At 43.7% G+C, this 21,360-nt stretch overlaps 1 protein-coding gene across 1 annotated transcript in view; it reads left to right on the plus strand.

Moving 5' to 3' along the window:
- Positions 1-21,360, plus strand: part of LOC112214454 (ankyrin repeat and BTB/POZ domain-containing protein BTBD11-A) — a 195,473-nt gene that overhangs the window by 159,186 nt on the left and 14,927 nt on the right. Inside the window, exons 9-10 of the mRNA XM_024373202.2 lie at positions 19,341-19,567; positions 20,219-20,397. Of these exons, the coding sequence (XP_024228970.1) occupies positions 19,341-19,567; positions 20,219-20,397 (406 nt within the window). The remainder of the gene's footprint in view (positions 1-19,340; positions 19,568-20,218; positions 20,398-21,360) is intronic.

Below are 21,360 nucleotides of genomic sequence, written 5' to 3' on the forward strand. Positions count from 1 at the left end.
GCGTTCAACACCATAGTGCCCACGAAGCTCATCACTAAGCTAAGAACTCTGGGACTAAACACCTCCCTCTGCAACTGGATCCTGGACTTCCTGACAGGCCGCCCCCAGATGGTAAGAGTAGGCAAAAATATGTCTGCCACACTGATCCTTAATACTGGGGCCCCTCAGGGGTGTGTACTTAGTCCCCTCCTGTATATTCTGTTCACCCACGACTGCGTGGCCAAACACGTCTCCAACACGTTCATTACGTTTTCTGACGACTCAACAGTGGTAGGCCTGATCACAGACAACGATGAGACGGCCTAAAGGGAGGAGGTCAGAGAACTGGCACGGTGGTGCCAGGACAACAACCTCTCCCTCAATGTGAGGAAGACAAAGGAGCTGATCGTGGACTACAGGAAAAGGCGGGCCGAACAGGCCCCCATTTACATCGACTGGGCTGAAGTATAGCGGGTCGAGACTTTGAAGTTCCTTGGTGTCCACATCACCAACGAACTATCATGGTCCAAACATACCAAGACAGTCGTGAAGAGGGCACGACAAAACCTTTTTCCCCTCAGGAGACTGAAAAGATTTGGCATGGGCCCCCAGATCCTCAAAAGGTTCTACAGCTGCACCATTGAGAGCATCCTGACCGGTTGCATCACCGCCTGGTATGACAACTGCTCGGCATCTGACCGTAAGATGCTACAGAGTGTAGAGCGAATGGCCCAGTGCATCACTGCTGAACAATTCATAAAAATCGCCACCGGACAATTTACATTGACACCCCCCCTTCTTGTACACTGCTGCCACTCACTGTTTGTTTGTCACTTCGCCCCCACCTACATGTACAGATTACCTCAACTAGTCTGTACCCTTGCAGACTGACTCGGTACCGGTGCCCCTGTATATAGCCTCGTTATTGTTATTCTTATTGTGTTAGCCTAGTGGTTAGAGCACTGGGCCAGTAACCAACAGGTTGCTGGATCGAGTCCCTGAGCTGACAAGGTAAAAATCTCTCGCTCTGCCCCTGAACAAGGCAGTTAACCCAATGTTCCTAGGCTGTTATTGTAAATAAGAATTTGTTCTTAAATGACTTGCTTAGTTAAAAAAAGGTGAATAAAATAATACAAAAAAATCTGTAAATAAGAATAAAATTGTTAAATTATAAGCCTTATTGGTTAAGCCACAGAAAAAGGGACCTTCCCACTAGCCATGATTGGCTGAGAAAATGAGTGGGCTGGACATGCGGATTGGTCTGTAGAAGATATAGAAGGCTGCTGTCTATTTGAACTCATTAGTCTGTGTTGGTAGTCCTGTTGAAAGCAGCTTTTTTTAATGTATTGTGTAGTGGAGCTGCATAAGTGTTGCGCTCCACTTTCTGGAGGATTAAGTTTTGAAATCAGTGGAATTAGAGTATGATAGCTAAAGAGATGGATGAAACACCTGCATCCTTGGTATGGCAATCCTGACAGGGAGACACATCCATCATGAATGATGATGTATACAGGTAGGATAGTCTTGCGTTAGCCAGCTACATTTTCAGATATTACACTTTTCTTATTTTGACAGAAAGTGGTTTCATTTCAAGCTAAAGTGTACTGTTAGCTAGCTAGCTAACATTAGCTGGCTGGCTCCCTAGCTGATATTATTTGTTTCCCAGAGCCGTTTGCTTTTCTACTTCGAGCCTAACATTGGACCTGGTTGGTTAGCCCCCAGCACTGTGAAATTGTTGGCACTTTGTTCATTGTTGTTTAACTAGCTAATGTTAGCTGGCTGGCTCATTAGCTAACATTACGTGTGTGATCTTAAAAGTTGTTTACCTAACTAGGTTCATTGTTTATATAGCTAGCTAGCTATATGTCTAAAGTGTACTGTTAGCTAGCTAGCTAACATCAGCTGGCTGGCTCCCTAGAGGACATTATTATTAGTTTCCCAGAGCTGTTTGCTTTTCTAGTTAGATCCTAACATTAGGCATTGTTGGCAACTTTGTTCATTGTTGTTTAACTAGCTGGCTGGCTCATTAGCTGATGTTACGTGATGTGTGTACAACACCCGTTCAATGTGGCCGGTGGCAATATACATCTGCAAAAAATGAAATTGTTGCCAGCAGAGCTGGTTAGGCTGTTTTCTGTTATCCAGAGGTAAACAAATCATCGGTTAGAGCGTCAAGTGTGCGCTCTGAGAGCGAAATGAGATGGGTGAGGCTAAAGTTTAAGAGTGTGTGAACGATACTGAATGGGTGTAGACAAAGAGGAGCTCTTCACTAGATACCAAGAGTCAAAGGCTATTTTTTCAAAAGTGAGTTTACAGGTTGATCAAATTACAAAGCAGAATTTTCTTTCCCATTGTTCCTCAAATGCAGTGAATGATATACCATTTTGTAGCTCTGAGTCTCTATAACGTTAATATGGTGATAACGATGCAGACTGTGTAGAGGTTAGCAGTTATGGTATTGCTTGGAGGGGTTTTTGCACCTGTTCACAGACAGCTGTTGTGTTGTGCACTGAAGACCACAAGCAAAGGGAAAAGGTGAGAGCAGGAGAGTGCGTAGATGCGAGAAGGAATTATGCAATGAGCAATGTAGTGATGCTGTGTGTGGCTGCTATGACGGTGAACTGTGTGAATGGGTGATCAGTGGTAGAGAGATTAAAGTAGACGGCACGCGTCAAAGTAATTGATTTATGACCCTGCGTCATGATGACGTGTGCATGTCCAAATATGGGCCTCCGGCCCGTCCCCCCTGTTCCTGTGGTCACGTGTTAGAGGGTGTGTGTTATTTTATATCTACATGGCATCCTTTGACGTAGTCATGGTGATTGATGTTTAGGGGCCTGGTTGAACTGGGGGGGTTGAGTGTTTGAACTTTTGAAAGTGTATGGCCCCCCCACCCCCAGTTTTATTGCACTTATGGTTGCTATCTATGAAGCAGGAATGTGTGTGTGTGTGTGTGTGTGTGTGTGTGTGTGTGTGTGTGTGTGTGTGTGGGGGGTGTTAGAAACAAGGTCCCTTGGCATTGTGTCCATTTCAGGCTTTAAACAACAATTAAACAGCCATCTAAATAATGTTTCTCAGCCTAGTTTCATATTTAGTTCTCTTTATATGTACAGGCACAGAGCTTCCAGATGGCTCCAGCCTAAGGATTTTCAGTGCATGTACACCTGGGGAGATTAGAACCCCAAAGAAAAGATCCTAAAGGTAATTTCAGATTCAGGTTTATCATGACAGCCGCTTTATGAAAGGCCTTTACTTATGGCGTGCCGTCTACTTTAATCTTTCTAGTGGTGTATTCATTCCACTGATTCTTAATCGGAACGAAACGGAGGGAGACCTACCTGAATTTTTCTAATAGAAACTCTCGTTTTGCAACTGTTTGGACTAATGATTGCACCCCAGATCAGCTAGATGCAGTAAAGAGTGTGCAAGGCGGTTTTGAATGTGCTACTGTGTCACCTTGACTACTCCATTCTGTCTAAGCCATTGGTTCTCAATATTTACTAAGCTAACATATGCAATTGTTTTAAGATGGTCATACCATGGATCATTTAGTTGTTTGTTTTAGAATTTTAGGTTATAAAACAAATCTCTATATTTTTTATTAAATAATGAATAAACGTCAAAACAGTCAAAAAATCTATCATAAACAATACATGTTTGAAGTGTCTGTCCTATATCTAGTGTCTGCCCTATATCATTTTTTACACCCTTTTAGTCACTTTGCTTATGGCACTTTTTACACCCTGTTCACTTTTAGCCATTTTTACTTACATTCCAGCATCTCCCCTGAAGCTTGCATAGAGCAAAACAATTGTGCCGAATGTTTGTGTCTTACCTGTCGATGTTGGTAGCTCAAACGGTTCAGCCAGGACAGTTTGTTTTATGAGAAGATGTCTTCGAAATTAGGACGTGGCCTTCTGAAAGTTCAGACAACTTCCCTAAAGCTTGTGGATGTCATAGACAATGTCGTGTTTGTGAGAGACTGGGGTCATATGAGTTGCTAGCTCAAACAGTTTGGATATTTTCAAGATTATTTCTTTTCCGGATCTTCTCATTTTTTAAAAACACCACTTTCACAAGCACTATGTCATGGAATATGGGCCGAAGAGGGGATTGATCTGCAGCCACTGCAATGAACGGTAACTCTCTAGCATAAACAAACACCGAGTTATTCCGCATTCAAAATGACACCACGTGTGACACACAGGCGTGTCAATCGACTCTAGGTTCTAGGTTGTAGCAACCTCATGATGGGTATAGGGCAAAGTCGAGTATTATTTAGTAACCTAAACCGATCGATGTTGCATTGAGCTGGGGAATGGAATATGAATGACATTCATCAAATATGTTGTAATAGAAATAAGGCCATGTTTAAAACATATTCTCGTCCTCCCTAATCTTGAACAGCAGTAACCGCCACACACACACACACACACACACCTTAAAGCTTTTACGTCACATTTATAGATCACAAACAGCAACAGCAATGGGATAATAATAATGACAAAAGCCTGTGAGTTTCTTTAGAATTTCGTGGTCACATTGAGATTTGTGGTTGCAAGTATGACTTGCAAATGTGTCATTTAATTTCGCAAGCTTGTGTCATGGTGTGACATTTTTTATAACAGTCACAAACGTGTAACTTGACATCAATAAGGTTTGCAAGCATAATTTAGTTTCCAAATTATCAATTTAAGTCCATTTACAACTATGAATATTCTGCTGGCAATCAAAAACACGCTTTCATATTTTTTTTATCTACGCATGGTCTGAATTGTCACTATTGTCATGTTACCAAGAGATTTGTAAGCTTGTAGAAAGTTATGTAAATTTGTAGAAAGAGATTATGACTTTATTCAAATATCAATTCACACTGTTAGCAGTTGATGTTAATCTTCAATAACACAGAACCCAAAGCAAATCAGGGGGAGAAAAATAGGTTTATTCAAAGAGAACATATCATAGTTGTTAGGCTGGGAAGTAGATGGCCGATGTTCATTCTTCCCTGTCCTCAATGATTCTCCACAGAACAAAGGGACAGGATGTAATTTATAACCCGCAACCCTAGCCTTCGGTTGACCAATTAGAATTCCTTGCAGTAAAATTGGCCAGTGGCCAGGTAACAAGTATCCCATTTCAGGCTCAATGTATAGACCATTCGAACCAATGAGAACTTACCACGTCTAGATTTGAGTCCAGGAATGAAACCCCTATACAGATTCTAAACAGATGTTGACCAATTCCGCCACCTGTGCTGATGTTCCTGCAGGTAACGTGCCTGTCACTATCACATTGTCCATTCTAGAATCTGCCAAGCATGCTTTCCTCACACCCCCCTCCACAATGCTTGAACCATCTGTGTATAAGATAAACTCAGGGCTTTCCAATGGATGAATTTTAGTTAACCCATCAGAAAGCTGATCCAAAACCAACTCACAACATTCATGATCAAGAAATGTGGTATCTGGAGGAAGCATCAGAGTAACTGGATTACATGGTGTTCCACATTTTATGACGATGTTAGGAGCCTCCAGCACAGTTGACCACTAGATCCAATGAGCAGCTGTTACCTGTGCAGCTCGATTCATTGTCAAAAGAGTATGAACAATATGTCGGCAGAATGTGTCTTTTCAACTATACCCATGTCCCATAGATCTTTAATCACTACTTTAGTAGCAGCGATAGCTTCCTTGCTAATGGGATATTGTTTTGTGCAAGGTGGGGCAACACCTGTCAAGCACACTGGTTGTCACGCGGGACTAGGTGTGTGTGCAGGAATCAGACACAGAGAGAGGGTAACGGAGTAAAGTGCTTTACTATTGCACACCAAACTGATAAGCCCAATACAATACAGGGCGCAGGACACTATACCAGACAACCCAAAACCACAGGGTGTCCAGTAAAGAAAAGAAGATACACCACGACCTAATATGTACACACGTAACAAAAGACAATCCCGCACAAAACAAGGGCGGGTCAAACTACTACATATAGGGAAGCTAATTAAACCAAAATACACATAGGTGAAACTAATAAGACAAAACCAACAGACAAACGAAAAAGGGATCGGTAGTGGCCGAGCACTGCCCGAACAGGCAGGGGAGCCAACTTCGGCGGAAGTCGTGACACTGGTTCCATATCCAAAGTTCCACTCATTTTATTCGTAGTCCAAATCGGATGGTTCTGAACTGTAGATCGCTTCAGTTGTTTAATTTGCCATGTCACCTTTCCTTTAGAGATTAGTCAAGTTGCATAATAACAGGCCTAAATGGGTTGTTCAAATGAGCCTATTCACACCCCTGCATCAATCTTCATTGGACCAATAGAAATTGATAATGTTTTGGTCTGTTTTGTATCTGCTGATCAACTGATCCCCCTCCCCCCTCTGCATCACAATGGGATTCGATAAACTCTTAGTGTCTGTTGCTATATTAACAGTGTGATGACCTAATGATTCAAACTTTGCAGATCATTATAGCCTAAATTACTTTTTTTTCATCATCGCTATGCAAACAAGGCTGATTTTCAGCAACAAAAAAGTTTTGTTTAGCTAAAATAAAAACATTACTTCGGTCTACCTTGTTAACCAGGGATGCAAACTGGTGAGGGCCCCCCCCCAAAAAAAATTGCACTGAAACATGCAAAAAAATCCCTGCTTGGGGGAAATGCAGGTTTTAACTAATTACACAGCAAAGAATATGATCTAATGTACATGACAAGTCTCTGTGTGTAAAATAAAAAGTGGTTAATGTGAAACTAACTCACAGCTAAAAAATAGACAAAGAAAGCAGTCCAATGTTATTTGTTGCCTAGACTTTACTGCAAATGACACTCAAGTCTTGAGAAAAAACAATACAACAATATTGCAGTTAGTCATGAAAGCCTTTATAATAGAACGCTTGTGACCACACACATCTAAATATTCCACCTGGGAAAAACATCTTAAAGTAGAAATAGAATAAAACAAACAGCAATTCTATTTTTTGCTCGATTCAAGTATAGGGGCCACTATAGTAGACATTGATCAAGTGCAAAAGGCTACATGTGTGCAAAAATAACGTTCACCGAGTAAAAAAAGTAATAATCCCCCCTAACACACACACCAGTGTTACTGTCAAGTTCAACACAACAAAGGCAATATCTTTGGGCTACACTACATATTGTTACATTGTATACTTTCTGCCTGTGGACATCTGTTCTACAATGTACCAACAGAGCATGATACCCTTTGTTGGAGATACTTGATCTCTTTTCTGGCAGAGAGGACACCTGGCATACCCCTTTTTATCCACTGTATTGAAAAGGTGAGAAAGGGGGGAAAGTGCGTGGTGTTCCTTTCACCATAGTGGCATCCAGCTTAAGCCAGGCCCAGCTCCAGCTACACTTGATCCCTGAATCCACTTGTTTAACAAGCAACGCCTCATTTACACCTAATTCTCTCATTCTGAAAACTAACCACATATTGTAGAGGGAAAACATTAGTTCACAGATAGTAGTTAGTTAGTTAACGTTTCACACAGATTGCCAGGAGCCATCCCTGGTTAACATTACAACATAAAATCCATGTCTAATCCATTGTGTATTCTGCTTGACACAAAGTTATTTACCTTACAGATCAAGAAGTTAACTCATTTCCACTCCATTCATATGTAAATCCATTTGATTCATACACTGGCTTGTCTGGCTGTTATGTTTTTATTTTAACCAGCCCTTTCCTTATCTACACTGAAATAATATAACTTCAGTAGTCCTCTAAAATTATTCCGTCTTTTCTATCTCGTATAGCTCATGAGTGGTGTGGTGTGTACTCATGAGTACACAAATGCTCTGCAAAAAAGCTTTGTTAGGATCCAACAAGCTTTCTATGCCCTTAACCTTGTTCTGAACACCTCCAAAACAAAGGTCATGTGGTTTGGTAAGAAGAATGCCCCTCTCCCCACAGGTGTGATTGCTACCTCTGAGGGTTAAGAGCTTGGAAGTATGGTTAGACGGTTAGACGGAAGTTGGTTAGACGGAAGTTGCAGGCTAAAGTTAAATCTAGCCTTGGTTTCCTCTATCGTAGTCGCTCCTCTTTCACCCCAGCTGCCAAACTAACACTAATTCAGATGACCATCCTACCCATGATAGATTACGGAGATGCAATTTATAGATCGGCAGGTAAGGGGGTTCTAAATGTTCTTTACCATTCGGTCATCAGATTTGCCACCAATGCTCCTTATAGGACACCACTGCTCTCTGTACTCCTCTGTAAACTGGTCATCTCTGTTTACCTGTCGCAAGACCCACTGGTTGATGCTTATTTATAAAACCCTGTTAGGCCTCACTCTGCCCTATCTGAGATATCTACTGCAGCCCTCATCCTCCACATACAACACCCGTTCTGCCAGTCACATTCTGTTAAAGGTCCCCAAAGCACACACATCCCTGGGTCGCTCCTCTTTTCAGTTTGCTGCAGCTAGCGACTGGAACGAGCTGCAACAAACACTCAAACTGGACAGTTTTATCTCAATCTCCTCATTCAAAGACTCAATTATGGACACTTTACTGACAGTTGTGGCTGCTTTACGTGTGTATTGTTGTCTCTACCTTCTTGCCCTTTGTGATGTTGTCTGTGCCCAAAAATGTTTGTACCCTGTTTTGTGCTGCTGCCATGTTTTGTTGCTACCATGTTGTTGTCATGTTGTGTTGCTACCATGCTATGTTGTCATGTGTTGCTGCCATGCTATGTTGATGTCTAAGTTCTCTCTTCATGTAGAGTTGTGTTGTCTCTCCTTTTGTGATGTGTATTTTGTCCCATATTTTTATAACATTTTTTTTTTTTTTTATCCCAGCCCTCGTCCCCGCAGGAAGCCTTTTGCCTTTTGGTAGACTGACTTGCTGGTTAACTAAATGTTAAATAAAAAAGGAAATAAAAAAACTACATTCGCTACCAGTCAATTTTTTTTGAATACCTACTCATTCAAGGGTTTTTCTTTATTTTTACTATTTTCTACATTGTTGAATAATAGTGAAGACGTCAACCCATGAAATTACACATATGGAATCATGTAGTAACCAAAAAAGTGTTAAACAAATCAAAGTATATTGTATATTTGAGATTCATCAAATAGCCACCCTGTCACGACTTCCGCCGAAGTCGGTTCCTCTCCTTGTTCGGGCGGTGCTCGGCGGTCGACGTCGTCGGTCTTCTAGCCATTGCAGATCCACTTTTCATTTTCCATTGGTTTTGTCTTTGTTTCCCACACACCTGGTTTTCATTTCCCAATTACTGGTCATGTATTTAACCCTCTGTTTCCCCCATGTCTTTGTGCGTGATTGTTTATTGTTAAGGTCGGTATGTTTCCGGCTGTTTTTCCAGGTGCTGTTTCACCCGTGTTTTGTGGCAACCGTTATTGTTCGCACATTGGTATTGTTACTTGTGCTGTTTTCTCAAGTAAAGTGCGTTGTTCACTCATATCTGCTTTCCTGCGCCTGACGTCATGCACCAGCTACACCCACCACCTGAAAAAAATCACAAACAGGAGGAGCGCGTCCAGCAGCAAGCGGTGATGCGCCATCATCTCGGCGCCACCATGGATCTCGTCCTACAGACTATGGATCGCTGGGAGAGAAAGGGAGATCCTCCAGCTCCTCTGCCAGCGCAACCAAGGTCTCCACTACTTGCCCCTCTTTCTCCCAGTCCCAGTGGGTTTCGTCTGGCACTCCCTAGGGATTATGAGAGGGCGGCTGCACAATGTCAGGGTTTCCTATCACAACTGGAGCTCTACCTAGCAACCGTTCACCCGGCGCCTTCGGACCGAGAGAGGGTGTCCGCCCTCGTCTCATGCCTCTCAGGGAGAGCCCTGGAGTGGGCCAACATCGTGTGGGGAGAAAGAGATGCGGAGCTAGACCACTTCCAAGATTTGAACATCTCGTACATCTGAGGCAGGGGACGAGGAGCGCCCAGGAGTTCGCTCTGGACTGCCTGGCCGCTGGCGTGGGATGGAACGACAGGGCCATGATCGCCCACGATCATTGCAGTTTGCGCGAGGATGTCCGTTGGGAGTTGGCCTGCAGGGACACCACCCTCACTTTAGATCAGCTGGTGGACCTCTCCATTCGGTTGGATAACCTGCTGGCTACCTGCGGACGTCCAGATCGGGGTCTGTCAGTTCCATTCCCCAGCACCACCGCTCTGACGCCCATGGAGCTGGGAGGTACTGCGTTTAGGGACCCCGGAGGAGGTTCCGTTTCATGCACCATCTGTGGCCGCAGAGGGCACACTGCCGGTCGGTGCTGGGGAGGTTCCTCTTGGGAGTCGAGGCAGCAGGCAGGGCACTCTCGCATCACCCCAGGTGAGCCGGCACCATACTCATCCAGAGCTCTCTGTTGCCCACATGTTTTTGAACGTTACTTTTCCTGAGTTTTCCCAGCATAAGGCGCTCGTCGATTCAGGCTAAGCTGGGAATTTCATTGACAGATCATTTGCCAATAGATTAGGGATCACCATTGTTACAGTGTATATGCCCTTCCCAGTTCACACCCTAGACAGTCGACCATTAGGGCCCGGGTTGATTAGGGAGGTCACTGCGCCACTGGGCATGGTGACGCAGGAGGGTCATAAGGAGGGAATCAATCTCTTCCTTATAGATTCTCCTGCGTTTCCCATAGTGCTAGGCCTACCCTGGTTAGTCTGTCATGATCCCACTGTTTCGTGGCAACGGAGGGCTCTCAGGGGGTGGTCACGAGTGCTCGGGGAGGTGTTTAGAGGTTTCCATTGGTGCTACTACGGTGGAAAGTCCAGACCACGTCTCCACCGTGCGCATTCTCCCTGTATATGCCGATTTGGATCTCGCCTTCTGTAAGAAGACTCAATTACCACCCCATCGACAGGGGAATTGTGCGATAAATCTCCTGGTCGACGCCGCACTTCCCAGGAGTCATGTATATCCCCTGTCACATGCAGAGACGGCGTCTATGGCGACATATGTCCCTGCGTCAGGGGTACATTCGGTCTTCCACTTCACCCGCCTCCTCGAGTTTCTTTTTTGTGAAGGAGGGAGGTCTGCGCCCGTGTATTGACTTTCGAGGTCTTAATCAAATCATGGTGAGGTACAGTTACCCGCTACCTCTCATCGCCACGGCGATTGAGTCAATGGACGGGGCGTGCTTCTTCACGAAACTAGATCTCAGGAGCGCGTACAACCTGGTGCGTATCCGGGAGGGAGATGACATGGAGCCAGTGGGTTTGGCGACGAGTATAAAGCGAGGGCCAGCCAACGAGAGCGTACAGGTCGCAATGGTGGGTAGTATATGGGGCTTGGGTGACAAAACAGATTGCACTGTGATAGACTGCATCCAATTTGTTGAGTAGGGTATTGGAGGCTATTTTGTAAATGACATCGCCGAAGTCGAGGATTGGTAGGATGGTCAGTTTTACAAGGGTATGTTTGGCAGCATGAGTGAATGATGCTTTGTTGCGAAATAGGAAGCCAATTCTAGATTTAACTTTGGATTGGAGATGTTTGATATGGGTCTGGAAGGAGAGTTTACAGTCTAACCAGACACCTAAGTATTTGTAGTTGTCCACGTATTCTACGTCAGAGCCGTCCAGAGTAGTGATGTTGGACAGGCGGGCAGGTGCAGGTAGCGATTGTTGAAGAGCATGCCTTTAGTTCTACTTGTATTTAAGAGCAATTGGAGGCCACGGAAGGAGAGTTGTATGGCATTGAAGCTTGCCTGGAGGGTTGTTAACACAGTGTCCAAAGAAAGGCCAGAAGTATACAGAATGGTGTCGTCTGCGTAGAGGTGGATCAGAGACTCACCAGCAGCAAGAGCGACATCATTGATGTATACAGAGAAGAGAGTCGGTCCAAGAATTGAACCCTGTGGCACCCCCATAGAGACTGCCAGAGGTCCGGACAGCAGACCCTCCGATTTGACACACTGAACTCTATCAGAGAAGTAGATGGTGAACTAGGCGAGGCAATCATTTGAGAAACCAAGGCTGTCGAGTCTGCCGATGAGGATGTGGTGATTGACAGAGTCGAAAGCCTTAGCCAGATCAATGAATACGGCTGCACAGTAATGTTTCTTATCGATGGCGGTTAAGATATCGTTTAGGACCTTGAGTGTGGCTGAGGTGCACCCATCACCAGCTCTGAAACCAGATTGCATAGCAGAGAAGGTATGGTGAGATTCGAAATTGTCGGTAATCTGTTTGTTGACTTGGCTTTCGAAGACCTTAGAAAGGCATGGTAGGATAGATATAGGTCTGTAGCAGTTTGGGTCAAGAGTGTGTCCCCCTTTGAAGAGAGGGATGACCGCAGCTGCTTTCCAATCTTTGGGAATCTCAGAGAGGTTGAACAAGCTAGTAATAGGGGTGGCAACAATTTCGGCAGATAATTTTAGAAAGAAAGGGTCCAGATTGTCTAGCCCGGCTGATTTGTAGGGGTCCAGATTTTGCAGCTCTTTCAGAACATCAGCTGACTGGATTTGGGAGAAGGAGAAATGGGGAAGGCTTGGGAGTTGCTGTGGGGGGTGCAGTGCTGTTGACCAGGGTAGGAGTAGCCAGGTGGAAAGCATGGCCAGCCGTAGAAAAATGCTTATTGAAATTCTCAATTATGGTTGAATTATCAATGGTGACAGTGTTTCCTATCTTCAGTGCAGTGGGCAGCTGGGAGGAGGTGTTCTTATTCTCCATGGACTTTACAGTGTCCCAGAACTTTTTTGAGTTAGTGTTGCAGGAAGCATCCGAGCAGCGAGGAGACTGAACCCTCGGCAGGCAAGGTGGGCCATGTTTTTGACCCGTTTTGTGTTTACCCTTTCCTACAGACCAGGCTACCAGAATGTAAAGTCAGACGCATTGTCCCGACTGTATGACACAGAGGAGTGCCCCATGGAGCCCACTCCCATACTCCCCTCCTTGTGCCTGGTGGCGCCGGTAGTGTGGGAGCTGGACACGGACATTGAGTAGGCGTTACGTGCAGAGCCCGCTCCCCTCCAGTGTCCCGCTGGGCGTCTGTACGTCCCGTCTGCTGTTCGTGACCGGTTTGTCTATTGGGCCCACACATCACCCTTCTCTGATCATCCTGGGATCGGTCGGACAGTGCGCTGTTTGAGCGGGAGGTACTGGTGGCCTACCTTGGCTAATGACGTGAGGGTTTATGTGTCCTCCTGTTCGGTGTGCACCCAGTGTAAGGCTCCTAGGCACCTGCTCAGAGGTAAGCTACACCCCTTACCCATTCCACAGCGGCCTTGGTCGCACCTGTCAGTGGATTTTCTGACTGATCTTCCACCTTCACAGGGTAACACCGCGATCCTAGTCGTTGTGGATCATTTCTCTAAGTCCTGTCGTCTCCTCCCTCTGCCCGGTCTCCCTACGGCCCTACAGACTGCGGAGGCTTTGTTTAGGCACGTCTTCCGGCACTACGGGGTGCCTGAGGATATAGTGTCTGATCGAGGTTCCCAGTTCACGTCTAGGGTCTGGAAGGCGTTCAAGGAACGTCTGGGGGTCTCGGTCAGCCTTACTTCAGGGTTTCACCCTGAGAGTAATGGGCAGGTGGAGAGAGTAAACCAGGATGTGGGCAGGTTTCTGCTGTGCTATTGCCAGGACCGGCCGGGGGAGTGGGCAGCGTTCGTGCCCTGGGCCAAGATGGTACAGAACTCGCTTAGCCACTCCTCCACTAACCTCTCTCCCTTCCAGTGCATACTGGGGTACCAGCCGGTTCTGGCGCCTTGGCATCAGAGTCAGACCGAGGCTCCTGCGGTGGACGACTGGTTCAGACGCATAGAGGAGACATGGGAAGCTGTCCGTGTCTGTGTTCACCGTGTCAAAAAGAGAATGCAGACCGCCACCGCAGTGTGGTGTTCACACCGGGGGACCGGGTCTGGCTCTCGACCCGAAACCTGCCCCTCCACCTGCCCTGACGGAAGCTGGGTCTGCGGTTTGTGTGGCCATTTAAAGTCCTGAGGAGAGTGAACGAGGTTTGTTATATGTTACAGCTTCCCCCCGATTACCGCATTAACCCCACAGGTCCAGGAATGGCTGAAGAATTGCAACATTTGCCTAGAACTAACACTACAGATAGCAATACTGGGTGATTTGAAAAGCCATAGTCAATCAATCAACAATATAATCATTATTTTAGCAAAATGTTTTATTTTTCATTTACAATCTGTAGAAGCTATGAGAATAGGAAGGTTCAAAATATTTTGTGAAGCATCACCGCACAGTTGAAAAATATATGGAAAGTAGAAATCCGAAATGGATGATGTTGAGAGACAGCTGGGAGGGGTTGAATGGAGCTGAAGGGTGGGCCTATAACAAGATAAACAATTTTAAGCATACGGGATCTGTAAAATGTATATGGGTTCGGAACTTTTGTGAAATAGCATAGTTACAAATAGAAATCAAACTGGATGGACATCAGAAATAGAGGAAGGACTAAGAACAAACAAGAGAGAACTATTGTAAAGTAGACTGTGTCTGTAGAATGTGTATAAGATGTATGGATTGAAGGTAGAAGCAGAAGTGTTTATTAATTTACTTCAATTGGGGGATCGGCGGTAGGGTTTGCGGGGAATAATAATAAAGGTATATTCTTTTAAAAAGTATGTATGTCTATATAGGTATGTATATGTATATATGTGTATATATGTGTATATATATGCATGCGTGTATGGATATATATATTTACCACAAAAATATGGGGGATTGGAAGTGATGCAGACAATTACATTGGAAGCAACATTCTTTCCGCAATATTAAGTTGATCCACCCTCTAGAAAAAAAAAGAATAAAAAAAACAATAGCTAGCTAGCTAACAGCAAGCTTTAATTTGCAATTTAAACTACTTTCTGACAAAATTAGAAATATAATATATGAAACTGTAGCTAGACTCTTACCCGTATGCGTGGATGAACGCTTAAAAAAACAGCGTTAGACAGGATTACCAACATACTGACCAGTTCAAATAGACAGAAGCGTGCAATAAGGCAGACCAATCCAAACTCATCTCTCGGCATGGCCAGCCCACCCATCACAGCCAATAATGGCTAGCGGGAAGGTTGGCTTATTAACGACCTAGGCTTGTAAATTTTAAAATTGTATTCGTATTTACAGATGGCATACAAGTTTAGGCACATTAAATTTCACATGTTCGAGACAGCATTTTAGCCAAAAAACAAGTCAAAGACTTGGCAGTGTGGTGCCAGGACAACAACCTCTCCCTCAATGTGAGCAAGACAAAGGAGCTGATTGTGGACTTCAGGGAAAGGAGGGCCGAACAGGCCCCCATTGTCATCGACGGGGATGTATTTGAGCGGGTCAAGATTTTCGAGATCCTTGGTGTCTACATCACCAACAAACTGTCATGGTCCAAACACACCAACACAGTCATGAAGAGGGCACACAAACACCTTTCACCCCCCAGGAGACTGAAAAGATTTGTCATGGGTCCCCAGATCCTCAAAAAGTCATACAGCTGCACTATTGAGAGCATACTGACCGGTTGCATCACCGCCTGGTTTGGAAACTGTTCGGCATCTGCCATAAGGCGCTACAGAGGGTAGTGCATATGGCCCAGTACATCACTGTTGCCAAGCTTCCTACCATCCATGACCTATAGACTAGGCGGTGTCAGGGGAAGAACCAAAAAATTGTCAGACTCCAGTCACCCAAGTCATAGACTGTTCTCTCTGCTACCACATGGCAAGCGTTATACAGGAGCATCAAGTCTAGGACCAAAAGGACTGCTGAATTCTTCAAATGGCCAACTGGACTATTTGAATTGACACACACCCCCCTCCCTTTGACACACACCCCCCTCCCTTTGTTTTTACACTGCTGCTAATTTATGTTTATTATCTATGCATAGCTACTTTACCCCTACCAACATATAAAAAATAACTTGACTAAGCTGTACATTGACTTGGTACCAGTACCCCCTGTATATAGCCTCATTATTGTTATTTTTATTGTTATTTATTTTACTATTTTTACTATTTTTACTTTTACGATCTTTGTCCCCATGTGCAGTTGCAAACCGTAGTCTGTCTTTTTTATGGTGGTTTTGGAGCAGTGGCTTCTTCCTTGCTGAGCGGCCTTTCAGGTTATGTCCATATAGGACTCGTTTTACTGTGGATATAGATACGTTTGTACCTGTTTCCTCCAGCATCTTCACAAGGTCCTTTGCTGTTGTTCTGGGATTGATTTGCACTTTTCACACCAAAGTAAATTAATCTCTAGGAGACAGAACGCGTCTCCTTCCTGAGCGGTGTGACTGCTGCGTGGTCCCATGGTGTTTATACTTGTGTACTATTTTTTGTACAGATGAACATGGTACCTTCAGGCATTTGGAAATTGCTCCCAAGGAGTAACCAGACTTGTGGAAGTCCACAATTTCTTTCTGAGGTCTTGGCGGATTTCTTTTGATTTTCCCATGATGTCAAGCAAAGAGGCACCGAGTTTGAAGGTAGGCCTTGAAATACATCCACAGGCACACCTCCAATTTACTCAAATGATGTCAATTAGCCCATCAGAAGCTTCTAAAGCCATGACATTATTTTCTGGAATTTTCCAAGCTGTTTAAAGGCACAGTCAACTTAGTGTATGTAAACTTCTAACGCACTGGAATTGGGATACAGTGAATTTTAAGTGAAGTAATCTGTCTGTAAACAATTGTTGGAAAAATTACTTGTCATGCACAACCAACTTGCCAAAACTATAGTTTGTTAATTAAATGAAAAACAGATGTTTGTGTTGTGGGATTTAAAATACAGCTTCATGTCTACAGTCCTGTGTGGCGACCAAGGCCTACCTTCAGGAATTCTTCCTTCATGACCCGATGGAGGGCTTCACAGGTCTCCATAAAAATCTTGGACACAATCCACACAAAACTGGAATCTGTGGGATTCTTCATGAAAAAGACAAACATTTAGAAAACAAAACAAAACAATCATGTAAAATTGTTATGATATAGGCCTACCCACCCATTGCCAAAAAATGGTCTCATCTTGGAGTCCTGCATTCTGATGAGTCTCACCATCCCCAGCAGGAAATCAAATGTGTCTGAGGTCATCCGCTGCAGCTCCCTGAACCCTGTCCTATCATGCATCTATTATCGGGGGTGGAGCGTATAGGTGAAGGCGGGGCACAATGTAGCCCTATTAGAGCTAAATATCCTGAATCGGATCATTCTATTTCCATGCAACAATAATTCTTATGAATTTGTATTGGTGCTACAGCCATAACAACAACAAAACAATAACAACCCTTCAATGGTTGTGTAAGTGATATTAGGACATACTACATACACTGTATGAAAAACATCAATTAGTACGCTAGCTAGCTGTGTTGATTGGGCATTACTTTCCTCCAACTCTATTTGCAGAACATACAACCCAAACTGTCCTCGTCTCACCAACCATGGCCTCACCCAAATGTCTTCTTTTTCTGGCCAGCTGCTCTTCACTGTCAAACTCCATATTTGTTTTGCCACTGTCATTGTGACAAACTCCTGTTTTGTTTTCGTGCTGTAGCATGGTATCGAGAATCCTCAGGACCAAGTGAAGCCAAGTGAATCTTGTAGTATGTGACACCCAGTCTGTGACAGATCGTTTAGTGTGCGCACCACTATGTTGGCAAGACAAAAAATTACAGGAAAGACAGTCATTTACTAAGAGAGGCTCAGCGAAATTTTGTGTAGTGTTCACCCGGCTTTAGAAGGGTTCTATGTAGAACCCTTCTTGCCTTACAAAGAATCCTTCTTGCCTTCCAAACAATAGGCAAATATCCCTTAATTCCAAAAGTGTTTTTTCAGATGAAAACTATTCTTGGTAGAACTCCATCCCTCTGCAAAGAATCATTTTGGAACCCTTTTTTCTAAGAGTGTACAAGCCATACATACCGGCCATACCTTTAAAACAGGATTGTAACTAATTGTAGGGTGTTTTTCCAATGTTGTTGATCATAGCGGTACAAATTCTCATTAAGTCTACAGTATATAATTTGTGACCCAAATATGAAGAGAATGTTGAAATTTCCACGTCCCAGGTAGCTGGGTTATACTGTAATGATCACTTGACCTGTGTTTGCATTATGTTTGAGTTTGACAGCTAACACATGCAGAATGTGATTGTTGTTTAGCTCTGGTGTTCTGGAGGGTGAGACAAGGGCGGGACAGGGGCGGAACGGGAGGTTAGATATCGTCACGAATCCTCGGCCTAGAAAAGAAACTCCAACACACTGGAGTGTTCCTGATGAAGTTATATTGGGACTGAAACATTGGAGAAAAGATCCATTAAATCTGTGGAGCATTAAAACCTGTTACAGCTTGGGGTTTCGCTAGCGGAACATTTCGACAACATCCAGTGAAATTGCAGAGCGCAAAATTGTTTTTGCTTTTTTAAAATTCGAAATATTAAACTTTCATACAATCACACATGCAATACATCAAATTAAAGCTACACTTGTTGTTAATCCAGGCAACATGTCAGATTTCAGAAAGGCTTTATGGCGAAAGTAAACCATGCGATTATCTGAGGATAGCACCCCACAAAACAAACACATGACATTCATAAACATCACCAACGGTCCTTTTGTTCGATAAATTCTATCGTTATATTCCCAAAATGTCAATTTATTTGGCGCGCTTGATTCAGAAAAACACCGGTTCCAACTCGACCAACATGACTACAAATAATCTAATACATACCTGTAAACTTATTTCAAAAACGTTTCTAATCCAACTTTAGCTTTTTTTAAATGTAAATAATCAATCGAATTTAAGACGGAATAAACTGTGTTCAATTGCTGCTAAAATGAAAGTGTAGCGAGCTTCAGGTCGCGCGCACCAAACAAAAAAAGGACACCAGGCTAGACCCTCGTTCTGAACAACCGTACTTCTTTTCTCTAAAGAAAAACATCAACCAATTTCTAAAGACGGTTGACATCTAGTGGAAGCAATAGGAACTACAACCAATTGCCACAGAAATCTAGGTTCCCATAGAAAACGCATGGAAACCACAGTTACCTAAAAAAAAATTATACTGGATGGATTTTTCTCAGGTTTTCGCCTGTAATATAAGTTGTGTTATACTCACAGACATTATTTTAAGTTTTAGAAAACACTAAAGTTTGTATCTAAATCTAATTATATGCACATCCTAGCTTCTGGGCCTGAGTAGCAGGCAGTTTACTTTGGGCATGCTTTTCATCTGGACGTGAAAATACTGCCCCCTAGCACGAAGAGGTTTTAAAGATCACCCGTGTGTTGGGGTTTCTTTTCTACTCAGCTTACCGTTGTTCTCCTTGCATCTGGTAGAATGATAGGTGTGTGAGTTATAATATAAATCCAACATTACAAACCTCCCCCTTTTAGAAACGTGTTCCGGAAGCTTCTGTCTCATGGAGAGAAAAAAAAGGATGACGTCCTCTCCCTGGAGGAGATCCTGGCCAAGAGCTTGGTGCCCGGGGAGAAGAAACCTCCCCAGGCCGTCGGGACCCTCCAACGAACAGGAAAGGCCAAACTGAGGGCCCTGAGAGAGGCCATGTACCATAGCACTGAGCACGGCCATGTGGACATCACCATAGACATCCGCAGTTTAGGTCAGAGTTAACATGCACTCACCCCGCGCCAAACACTATATGTCAAACACTTTCAAAAACTTAAAGTGCACTAGACTTGTTTTGGTAAAGTAGAGCGAATGGAACAGTCCCAAAAATGCAGCTTAATCAGGTGTACATCAAGTATTTGATGTATTGATTTGACCCAGGTCTGATACCGCATCCAAGTGCTAGTCGGAACTAGGAAACTCTGACATTTCCGACTTGCTGGTTGGTTGGTAATTAGTTAGTTACTAGTTAGACTAGTTGATTGTAATTATACGTGTGCCGATTTCAACTGCTGGGAGCTGTGTTTATGCTGCGCGCGGCAATCATCACCTATCAAAATAATGCTAATGCACTGCCATCATACAGTATAGTAGACATTCACTGATTAGGTGAGTCCATGGACTGTACAAGACCACCATAGATAGGGCACAACTGAGGGCCAATGGAAAAACTGCACCACCACTCCATATACACCACAGACAGCAACAGCTGCACTTTAAGCTCATCCATCACCATTATAGAGTGAGGCAGGCATGGTCAGTGCTTTAGCCATTTTTGATCTAATTGCTTTTCCTGCTGGTGTAGTAGCTAGCAGCTACAGTATTTACTTTTTTGTTATTGATTGATTGCTGCTGGTCTTCCCAGGTGTCCCCTGGACCCTGCACACTTGGCTGGAGTCTCTGCGCACCTGTTTCCTGCAGCACCGGCGCCCACTGATCCAGGGTCTGCTCAAGGACTTCAGCTGCATCCAGGAGGAAGAGTACACTGCGGAGCTCATCACCCATGGCCTGCCACTTATGTTCCAGATCCTCCATGCCAGCAAGGTGATGTGATTGTGTGTCCTCCCCAATTTAAGGCTCTGGAATTCCCTGTCCACCGTGGTCATGTTCATTAGGGACCAAACAGAAGAAAACAGACTGAAACAGGGAAGGACTACGTGGACTTTTCCAATAAGAAATGTTCCTTTTCATTTTTAGTTTCCAAAATGTTTTATAAAAAATGTTCCCGTTTTGTGTCCATGTGACCAGGAAAAATTCCAGTCACTAGTTCTGTGCAGTCTGACTTTTTCCTTAGGGTCCTACCTCCTTTCATGGCACATGTTTCTATTAACATTTCTTGTTTTTCTTACCCATCACTTGCTTTTTTACAGGACAAATTCCAATATTGTCCTGTTGCAAGTCTGTCTCAATCATTTACTTTCTGACTTTTCTTAATTTGCATCTTCGTATGATGTACTTTTTACATATATTTTTTCCCAATGTACATTACCAGTCAAAAGTTTGGACACACCAACTCATTCAAGGGTTTTTCTTTCTTTTTACTATTTTCTACATTGTAAGAATACCAAGTCCATATTTTGTCAAGAACTGCTCAAATAAGCAAAGAGAAACGACAGTCCAATTGAGATGGTTTGGGATGAGTTGGACCGTAGAGTGAAGGAAAAGCAGCCAACAAGCATATGTGGGAACTCCTTCAAGACTGTTGGAAAAGCATTCCAGGTGAAGCTGGTTGAGAGAATGCCAAGAGTGTGCAATGCTGTCATCAAGGCAGTCAGCTACTTTGAAGAATGTCAAATATAAAATATGTTTTGATTTGTTTAGCACTTTTTTGGTTACTACATGATTCCATGTGTGTTATTTCATAATTTTGATATCTTCACTATTATTCTACAATGTCGAATATAGTAAAAATAAAGAAAAACCCTTGAGGTGTGTCCAAACATTTGACTGGTATTGTATGTAGCAGCTTTGATATGTTCTTCAATCTGTATCATTATATTCATGCAT

Source organism: Oncorhynchus tshawytscha, linkage group LG15 (assembly GCF_018296145.1).
Source record: "Oncorhynchus tshawytscha isolate Ot180627B linkage group LG15, Otsh_v2.0, whole genome shotgun sequence".
Taxonomy (NCBI): Eukaryota; Metazoa; Chordata; class Actinopteri; order Salmoniformes; family Salmonidae; genus Oncorhynchus; species Oncorhynchus tshawytscha.